Source organism: Emys orbicularis, chromosome 17 (genome assembly GCF_028017835.1).
Source record: "Emys orbicularis isolate rEmyOrb1 chromosome 17, rEmyOrb1.hap1, whole genome shotgun sequence".
In the NCBI taxonomy this organism is placed as follows: Eukaryota; Metazoa; Chordata; order Testudines; family Emydidae; genus Emys; species Emys orbicularis.
Window position 1 is genome coordinate 7,608,072 of NC_088699.1, and position 10,189 is coordinate 7,618,260.

Genomic DNA, 10,189 nt, shown 5'->3' on the forward strand with positions numbered 1-10,189 from the left:
CAATGTGTAGTAAATTTTTAAAAAAATATTATTATTATTATTATTTATTATTTAATTTATTTATTTTTATTGAGGTAGCTCTGAGGAGCGCCAGTCATGAACCAGGACCCCACTGTTCTAGGTGTTGTACAAACACAGAATAAAAAGTCAGTCCCTGCCTCAAAGAACTTACAATGGGAAAACATAGTTTTCACTTTCCCGTAACACAAAACCAACCAAACACGACTTTCCTCTCACTTTGTTTCGAACCAATTAAATAAAATTCATACTGGCTGAGACAAAGCCTAGAGAATTCCACCCCCTTAAAATGAATGTTGTTGTTGTTATGGTATCAAACGTTACAAGTCCTATAGATACTGTAACGAACTGGCTAGGGTGTATATGTCACTACTACACTCTACAGGATGGAATCAGAACTGCCTGAGCATTTATCTTAGGACCTATACTGGTGACAGCTAATGGAGGGTCTTTTTTTAATCTCAAGTTGTAAGAACCTGTGCTTTGAAGCTGGAGGATCAGACTTCTATCCTGTTAAGTTCTGAATGGTAGTGGTTGCATTGTAGTGACAACTGTGAAGCCCCAGGTGGCTGTGGATTCTTTGTTAGTCACCAATGCTGGTTCCAGCCACATTTTCCTCCATGACCTGTTCTAAAGTGCCTGCTAGTATATTTAAGCAAAACCCATTCCTTTGGCTGCAGTGTGGTTACATGGGTTGTAAGTCAAGGCAGAGTTTATCCCAAGCATGCAAGGATGAGCATGAAATCCATGGTCACTGCAATGGGCTTTAATCTTCATTTTTTCCCTGCTGTTTCAGGTCAATGTTATGGCCGTAAGTATCTGCACTCGGGAGGTCTATCGGTCCATGAAGGAGAGAAACATTGATGATGGCCATATTATTAACATTAACAGGTGAGAGACCGGATTGTGGTAGTCACTGAAAACAGGCCTAATTTGCTGTGGGTTGGCTTTCTTTGCTGTTTTCTTTTGTTGCTTTGCAGTGCGAAGCAACTGTCTCCCTGTCTCCACTGCTGCTTGTCTCTGGAAGTCTGTCTGTATCCAACTGGGAGTTTTTCTGTGCCTGTATGTTTTTTGGCCTGTTTTTGATACCAAAGATTCATGCAGCAGGTTGCCAGTATATGTTACTGACTAGTCCCATATTGTTTCATGCCCTATGTAATGGGCCTGTACTGTAGCACTTCACAGCTTCTTCTTTTCCAGATAAGGCTGCTTCTTGTGCCGCTGTACACACAGTATCGGGACACAGGCTATCAATGAGCCCTCTTCTCTCCCAGGCACCCACCCTGGTAGTGCTCCATAGACAACATTCATTCATGTAAAGCCTGAATAATGGAGCTGTGTGTGGGTGAAGGGTTGGGTTGGGAAGGTGAAATTCACCCCTCCAGCCCGGGACCAAGGTACAGGCAGAGAGAACAGCTGAGCCACTTAGGAATCTGCATAAACACACGGATCCTCTGGTCTCTTCCCTGGCCCAGACTCTTCGCTGGCAAATGTAGGGGTAGTATGGAGAAGCCGCCTGGGAAGGGGGTCTCCATTCACAGTCGCAATGTACGGTTTACGTGTTGCAAAAGGCCTTTTATTGGCTCTCTGCACTGGGATGATACAATCCCATGTCTAGTACTAATATTGACTTCAACTGATGTTGGGCCCTGTATGTTGTCCTATTCTGTTTGTACCTACAATGACAAACATTCCTCTCACCTTCTAATAAACTCAGGCTTTTCCTACTGGAGCTTTTTCCTGGTTACAACCGTTGGTGTCTATCCATCCATATAGCACCAGTACAAATCACAGCTTTTAGCTTTTTTTTCTTGTTGACTCTATGGTGTGGCTACACTACTGACTGGCTACCTCTGGTTAACACTGCCGGTATAGACAGAGCCTTAGTGTCATCCCATTATTGAAGCCCTAGGAGCTCAGTCTTTGGGATGGGTCTGAACTTTTTCTTTTTTATTTGTTTTGGGGAACGCCAGTAGAGCCAGTTAAAAACTTTGAACATTTTCATTGAAAATTTCAATTTTTAGAACATTTTGACCCCTCTATAAACTGTCAAAAGCAGGAAAGATTGTCATAAAAATGTTGCCCCCACCCCCTCAAAAAAAATAAAAATAAATCCAAACTTTTCAACTAGCTCTAGAAATCAATTATGTAAAAAGAAAAAAAAAATCTCACGGTGCATGATTCTCCCCATTTCATTCTATAGCTTAATATGCTCCTCCACTATTCAAAGCCCATTAGCTCATTTCCTAGCTTACAGCGGGAAAGGGGGAAATTCCATATTTACTCATCCATGTAGGATAGCTATGTTGTTTTTCCCCCCTCTCTTTAGGTTCACTACGGCAGCAATACTTCAATTTTTTTAGTATGGTACTGGTTCCTGTTTGGGACGTCTCATGCTGCTCCCTGCTCTCCCCCCATCACCCCTTTTCCTTCTGTTTTCTTCTCAGCATGAATGGCCACAGTGTCGTGCCACAGTCAGTTGTTCATTTTTACAGTGCCACCAAGTATGCTGTTACAGCACTGACGGAGGGGCTAAGACAAGAACTTAGAGAAGCCAAGACTCATATACGAGCTACAGTGAGTGGTTTTTCTCCCTGCCGTTATAATGAACAGTAGAATGCTCGCTCAGGATGTGCGTAGGAAGTTTTACCTTTGAGGCGTGTTTTGGAGGGCGAGGGTAGCACTTCTAAACCAGAGGGCCTGTTCCTGGCTCTGCCTCTGACTTGCTGTGTGCCTCAGCTTCTGGGCACCCAAACTTGAAATCTCTCAGGCCTTATTTTCAAGGGGTGTGGAGCACCTACTACTCAAACACGTTTCACGGCGCACACACAGAGAAGTTAGATAAAAACATAAAAACTGTTACCACCAGGTTGCCATGTAACACTGCTTTATTTCTGAGAATTCAGAATGATAACACATAAGAGCCGCAAATAAACAGAGAGTGAGAAAGCAGACTGCTCCCTAAAACAGAGCAGCACAACTCACCCAACCTTACTCTAAGCTGTCTGCTGACTGACTGCTGTTAGACTTGTATCACATGCTCCCCTACCAACCTCCCTAACCTGCAAGAAGGACCAGGGAAAATCCCTGGAATTTAAAGTGACAGCGTACAGTTTTAACATAGTTTTCAGTATACCACTGAAAATCAGCACCTAATTTGTCCAAGTTAAACACCCAAAAGTTGAGGCAACCAGAATTAAGGATGGTTGTAGAAATTTAAACTCTCTATGCCACAGGTCCCTCATCTGTAAAATAACTCTTATCTACCTCACCAGGGTTTGAGAAGGCTTAATTCATGTTAGTAAAGTGCTTTGAGATCCTCATAGAGACGTGAGTATAGAAATGTGAATGGACAAGAACTCGCAACTGGAGTCATGAGACCTGGGTTCTACTGCTGACTTTGTCCCTGACTCACTGAATGGCCTCAGGCGAGTCACTTAGCCCTCCCGTGCCTCAGTTTCCCTTCTGGGAAAGGGTTGGGAACCAGACCGAGAGACAGGAGATAGGGATTCTGTTGGGAGAATAGCCTTTTTTGAGCTGCAGTAACTTACTGAGGAAGGAGGAAAAATATATTAAAAATGGATAATACCAGTCAGATAGTAGCTTTGCTTGAACTGTTTAGTAAGCTTGGCTCTCAGAGGTATTTTATTCAGCAGTTATACTGTATTGCAAGTTATTTTGTTATTTGCTGTGCTGAACCTTCTCTTTGTAGGGTAGGGGATATCTATCAGAGGTACCCATGGTAATACCCTACAGAGATCATTAAATCAATATCTATTCTCTTAACATATTTGTCTTTTTTTTAATGAAAGGGGAGTTTCAGATCCCATTAGGATGTTCTCTGTTCTTTTCCAGTGTATATCTCCAGGACTGGTGGAAACTGGATTTGCTTTTAAACTTCACGATAATGATCCAGAAAGAGCCGCTGCAACCTACGAGAGCATTAGGGTAGGGAACTGAGAAACGAATGCAGAGGAAATTTACACTGATTGCATGGCTAATGATCTCTCTCTAACTAATAATCTTTTAGGGCCCCAAGTCTGCATGTCACTCAGCGCATCTTGAAAAATGCTCAGCATCCTCAACTCTCATAGAAATCAATGGGCGGGGAAGGGACTCAGGACCGATTAGGAGGTTCTCAGCACCTCAGCAGGATTGGACTCTTCAGACTGAATCTCAGATTTTGCACTGACCTCCACATATACATTGTAGATTTTAATATGTTTCAATCTTTTTTTAAATTTTCTTATTTACAAGAAGAACATCCAAGTATAAAGATCAACCAATTTTTGACATTTTGTGGGTTTAAGTGACTTGTGTCTTATTGGAGAGACTATGTATCCGGCAAGTATACCCCATTAGCGACTACACTTTCTGAAAGCTGGACCTTGCAATTTTGGAAATTCAGAAACTAGCCAGCTTCTTGTAGAGATGTTGGTTTAAAATATTTTTTAAAAACTAAGCATCTCCCCTTCAGAGCTCATCTTCAGTCTGATTTATTTAATGAAGTGCTCTAGGAGGAATATAAACCCTCATGCTTCAAGACACAAGCCAGCCTCAAACTAATGGGGGTCAGGAAGGAACCTTACAAAGGAGCAGATTATCCCTTAATTGACTAATGCAGGGTTTCTTGTACCTTCCTCTGAAATGGCTGGTACTCATCAGTGTTGGAGATGGGATACTGGACTGGATGGGTCACTGGACTGATCCAGTCTGGAAATTTCAATGTTCCTAATTATTACCCAGTTTGTCCATGAAGTCCAGAGTGTCATCCCATTCCTCATAAAACCCCTAGCTTTCTGCTGAGAGGTTGTTTTCCATATCGTCCGTCCCCCACCCCAAAAGCAGAACGTAGTTCTCCATCCTGGGTAAGGGGCAAAAAGTTTAGCTCTGTGAGGAAGTACATCAGGGCTGAGGGATGGAATCTTCAACCCAACTGATTGGTCTGACCCCAAGTAGAGCCATGAGCGCTAATCCAGGCCATGGATAAGAGTATCAGATATGGTCTCATCCTTCTCCTCCCCATCCTCTGCAGGATTTTAGCCCAGTGGACCTGTGTAATGCACATTGTCATAGGCCATATCCCTTGCTCACCCCAAAACCTCCTTTCCAAGGGGGGAGGTGAGGAGTCTTGCTGGGGTGATTTTCCCACGTGTGGTCTCTGCTACTGCTGCTGCCCTTTGCTTATTGGGCCAGAAGTTTTTGGACACACCCTGGGACTTGACCCTTCATCTTTAACACAATGACAATAATGGGAGTTTTATTCTGATCAGCCTTTAAGGTTGTAAATATATTAAGCAAGTGTCTAAATAAAACAAATCCCATTAAAACAAGCTTAAAACCCAATCTGAGCCTGCCAGAGGGAATCCACGGAGTGTGATCACAGCTCATGGTACCTTTTTTGTTTATACACAGTATGGAACATAAAAGTATCCAGCACAAGTGGGTATGTTTAACTTTGATACTGAATAGTCTGCTGCTGACTAAGGCAGGAAGAGAAGAGTGTATATTTTTCCTTTGCAAACAGCCCACTTCTGAAAATCTATTGCTCCAGTAAAATCATCTTTGCAGGCATTAAATTATGACTGAGCCACTGGCTGAAAATCTGCTAGAAGTATTTGCAATGTGTGTCTCATAGGGATAGTGTCCGAAAGTTGAAATACACTTTCTAGGAGCGGCAGAGTGATCTAGTGGACAGCACATGGTACTAGAAGCCAGGAGATCGAGGTTCTAGTTTCTGCTCTTCTGCTGCCCTACTGTGTGACCTTGGGCAAGTCACTTTCTCTCTCTCTGCTTCTGTTTCCCTTCTGAGTCTTGCCTGCCTCATCTATTTAGACTGTAAGCTCTTCAGGACAGGGCCTATCGCACTATGTTTTTGTACAGCACCTAGCACACTGGGGGCCTAATCTCAGCTGATGCATCAAAGCATTGTTGTAATAGTAATATTAATAATAGCCAATGCAAAAATAAAAACAATCGACTTCCCTTGTTACATTTTTAATGAAGTTTTCCCCATGTCTGTTTTTCTTTTTGAAATGCACTAAGTGTTGTTGATTGTTAAAAGCTGAGCAGTTTTACTGTTCAATTTTCCTAAGTAATCCTTTGTCTCAGTTAATATTGGTTCTGTCTTTCCAGTGTCTAAAAGCTGAAGATATGGCCAATGCTGTCATATATGTACTAAGTGCTCCACCTCATGTACAGGTAAGTTGCTGCTCATGTGAAATAACATCTCTGTTGTAACAACAACGAGGAGTCCTTGTGGCCCCTTAGAAACTAACAAATTTATTTGGGCATAAGCTTTTGTGGGCTACAGCCCACTTCATCAGATGCATGAAGTGAAAAATACGGGAGCAGGTATCAATACATGAAAGGATGGGGGTTTCTTTACCAAGTGTTAGGTCAGTCTAACGAGAGAAATCAATTAACAGCAGGATACCAAGGGAGGAAAAATAACTTTTGAAGTGGTAAGAGAGAGGCCCATTACAGACAGTTGACAAGAAGGTGTGAGTAACAATAGGGAGAAATTAGTATTGGGGAAATTAAGTTTAGGTTTTGTAATGACCCAACCACTCCCAGTCTTTATTCAGGCCTAATCTGATGGTATCTAGTTTGCAAATTAATTCCAGTTCTGCAGCTTCACGTTGGAGTCTGTTTTTGAAGTTTTTTTTTATTGAAGAATTGCCACTTTTAGATCTGTTATTGAGTGACCAGAGAGATTGAAGTGTTCTCCTTCTGGTTTTTGAATGTTATGATTCCTGATGTCAGATTTGTGTCCATTTATTCTTTTGCGTACAGACTGTCCAGTTTGGCCAATGTACATGGCAGAGGAGCATTGCTGGCACATGATGGCATATATCACATTGGTAGATGTGCAGGTGAACGAGCCCCAGATGGTGTGGCTGATGTGGTTAGGTCCTATGATGGTGTCCCTTGAATAGATACGTGGACAGAGTTCACACTGGGGTTTGTAGTAGGGTTTGGTTCCTGGGTTGGTGTTTTTGTTGTGTGGTGTGTAGTTGCTGGTGAGTATTTGTTTCAGGTTCGGGGGCTGTCTGCAGGTGAGGACTGGCCTGTCTCCCAAGGTCTATGAGAGTGAGGGATTGTCCTTCAGGATAGGTTGTAGATCCTTGATGATGCACTGGAGAGGTTTTAGTTGGGGGCTGTAGGTGATGGCTAGTGGCGTTCTGTTACTGTCTTTGTTGGGCCTGTCTTGTAGTAGGTGACTTCTCAGTATCCTTCTGGCTCTGTCAGTCTGTTTCTTCACTTCACGTGGGTATTGCAGTTTTAAGAATGCTTGATAGAGATTCTGTAGGTGTTTGTCTCTTGTCTGAGGGATCGGAGCAAATGCGGTTGTATCTTAGAGCTTGGCTGTATCTTAGAGCTTGGATTGTGTGATGTGGTCTGGATGAAAGCTGGAGGCATGTAGGTAAGTATAGCGGTCAGTAGGTTTCCGGGATAGGGTGGTGTTTGTGACCATCGCTTATTAGCACTGTAGTGTCTAGGAAGTGGACCTCTTGTGTGAACTGGTCAAGGCTGAGGTTGATGGTAGGGTGGAAATCCTCAAGGGCCTCCTTCCCATGGGTCCAGATGATGAAGATGTCATCAGTGTAGTGCAAGTAGAGTAGGGGCGTAAGGGAACGAGAGCTGAGGAAGCGTTGTTCTAAGTCAGCCATAAAAATGTTGGTATACTGAGGGGCCATGCAGGTACCCATAGCATTCCTGCTGACTTGGAGGTATAAATTGTCCCCAAATCTGAAATAGTTGTGGGTGAGGACAAAGTCACAAAGTTCAGCCACCAGGTTTGCCGTGATGGTATGTTGTGTGTAACTGAAAGAGTAAAGGGGAATTTTGCAGACCTGACATCTGTTCATCAGCAATGCAGTCTCCATATCAGCTGTGTGCTCAGGAGCGCATGGTCTAGGGATTAACATTGATCATTTTAGTTACACGTACCTTATGGCAATGTTGAAACTGCAAGGATCCAACAGCTAAAGCCTGCATGCCTACAAGATAACTTTTCTCTGGGGGTAGGAACTTTTTATCAGGGACTCCTTCTAGAATCTAGATTAAAATGGAAGGAACATGGACCTCTCTTGCCCCTTCTGAACTGAGTCTTCGGCTGTCCTGCTGACATTCTTGGGGTTAGATCAGATTCTACCAGTCACTAATTTAGGGCCCAATCTTGCTAAGTGCCCAGAGTCACACAGGATGCGTGTGGCGGAGCAGGAATTGAATGCAGGTGTCTACCCACTGAACCATTCTTTCTCTCCCTCAGCTCTTTCCAAGGGGTACTGAGTACCTCCCACAATGACACCATATGGGCTGTTAACAGGTCTGATACATATGCTAAGTGCACCCACTCCCCTCCAGTGGCTGGTCCACACAGAAGATAAGAGGCTACTACTGCTGCTCCTTTAGTCCCAGAAGCCTGTGCTTTTAGTGCTAAAGAGCACAAGTTCTATTACCAGTGAGGACACCTGCAAGCTGCCAAATTCAAAGTGAAGTTTCAAATTTCCAATACCTCAGCACAACTAAATCCAATAGTTCCTAGACACTTAAGAACTGATCCTCCGCTCCTTGCTGTCTTGCTTTTATGCCTCTATTAAATTTGCATTTGAGGTAGTTTTTACTTGGTAAATTCCCTTGGGTACTTTCAGTTGCTTTTAAAATCACAATGAATTTGTGGCTCAGACATGAAATAACTTTAGTGTCTCCCTCTGTGTTATGCACAAACTCCACTCATTCCTCAGCTATATGGCCAGATTTTGGGTGCTGAGCACTTTAGGAAATCTGCCTGATATCTATTTTGCACTCACAAAGGGATTAACATTGATCATTTCAGTTACACGTATCTTACGGCAACGTTGCACTTGTTCCTCTTGATCGAGGGTCCCAAAGGGGTTTTCAAATCTTTTGTGCTTTCAGACTTAGTTTTCACCCACTACATAATAAATAAACAAACAGTTTGCTTCTCTGCTGCGTTTCAGCTGTATGCTGGTGTGAAGTGACAAACCCCTGGCAATCCAGGTTTGTAGAGACTCTGAAAAAAATATTTGTGAGAAGGCTGAGTGGAGACCCATGTAAATATCAGGTCCATATCATGAAAGCAAGAAAACATGTCAGATGACTTTGGACATGAAAAAATGACTAGTACGATCTTTACATGGGCTCCTGCAAAGGCAGGGCATGAGACACGTGGATATAAGAGCTGTCTTCCTGAATCATTACATTGGCCCATTTAGTCCAGTGTCCTGTCTCTGACACTGGTCACTACTTGCTTCAGAGAAAGTTTGCAAGAATCTGTGCAATAAGCAGTTATAACCTGGCCATGAGCAATGTTCCTTCGTGACTCTCATTAGGTAGAAGTTGGTTTATGCCCTGAAGCATGAGGATTTATAACCAATATCAGCTTACACTGTCTTCCTTCGCTTCTGTGTACTAAGATTAAAATCACTGTAATTTTGTTAGGAAAAAAAATCATTGTTAAAAGAAAAAAAACTGTTATTAAAAACAAACCAACAAAACCTAATGACTGGTGGTTGAATAACTGAAGGGATCTATATCTTGTCATATGCATTGTGTTCATTTGCAGTTTCTCATTATTATGTTTCACACATGTTTAGCGTGTTTATGTTTAGCACACTGTGAACCTCTTAAAATGGGCTTCAGTGCTACTGTAAAATCATGTATTGGTCTTTTCCAGATTGGAGATATTCAGATGAGGCCTACAGAGCAGATTTCATAGCAAATGAAGAGGAATGCAAGCAGCACCATGCATCAATCCCCTCTTCACACCCTCCAGCAGTTTAGGGTTTCATCTGCTGGTTGACGAAATTTTAATTGGATTCCAAGGATCACATTTGAAGAATTAATTTTCATTCTCTCTCTCTCTCTCTCTCTCTCTCTCTCTCTCAGCTGGTGCTGAGCCAGTAAAAAAAAATTCCTATTGGTCTTGGGTTTCTCTCCCCCTCACTATTACCGTAAATGTAATTTGAAAACACTGCAGGGAAGCAAATCAGTGGAATACTGTATATTATTGGTTTGGGTTTTTAGTTTTGTTTGGATCTCGTTTGCTGATGCTCCAGACAGACACAGGTGAAGCGTCATGAGATATTTGCCAACTTCAAAGCATCACTTGGTTGCTGATTCCTTTCTGCTGATGCACATTCTT

The 10,189-nt window shown here is 42.6% G+C and overlaps 1 protein-coding gene across 1 annotated transcript in view; it reads left to right on the forward strand.

Annotated features, from left to right (window-relative positions):
* The window catches only part of DHRS11 (dehydrogenase/reductase 11), a 69,828-nt gene extending 60,065 nt beyond the window's left edge, over positions 1-9,763 (forward strand). The window contains exons 3-7 of the mRNA XM_065418557.1: positions 815-909; positions 2,466-2,595; positions 3,874-3,966; positions 6,154-6,219; positions 9,722-9,763. Of these exons, the coding sequence (XP_065274629.1) occupies positions 815-909; positions 2,466-2,595; positions 3,874-3,966; positions 6,154-6,219; positions 9,722-9,763 (426 nt within the window). The remainder of the gene's footprint in view (positions 1-814; positions 910-2,465; positions 2,596-3,873; positions 3,967-6,153; positions 6,220-9,721) is intronic.
* The last annotated feature ends 426 nt before the right edge of the window (positions 9,764-10,189 follow it).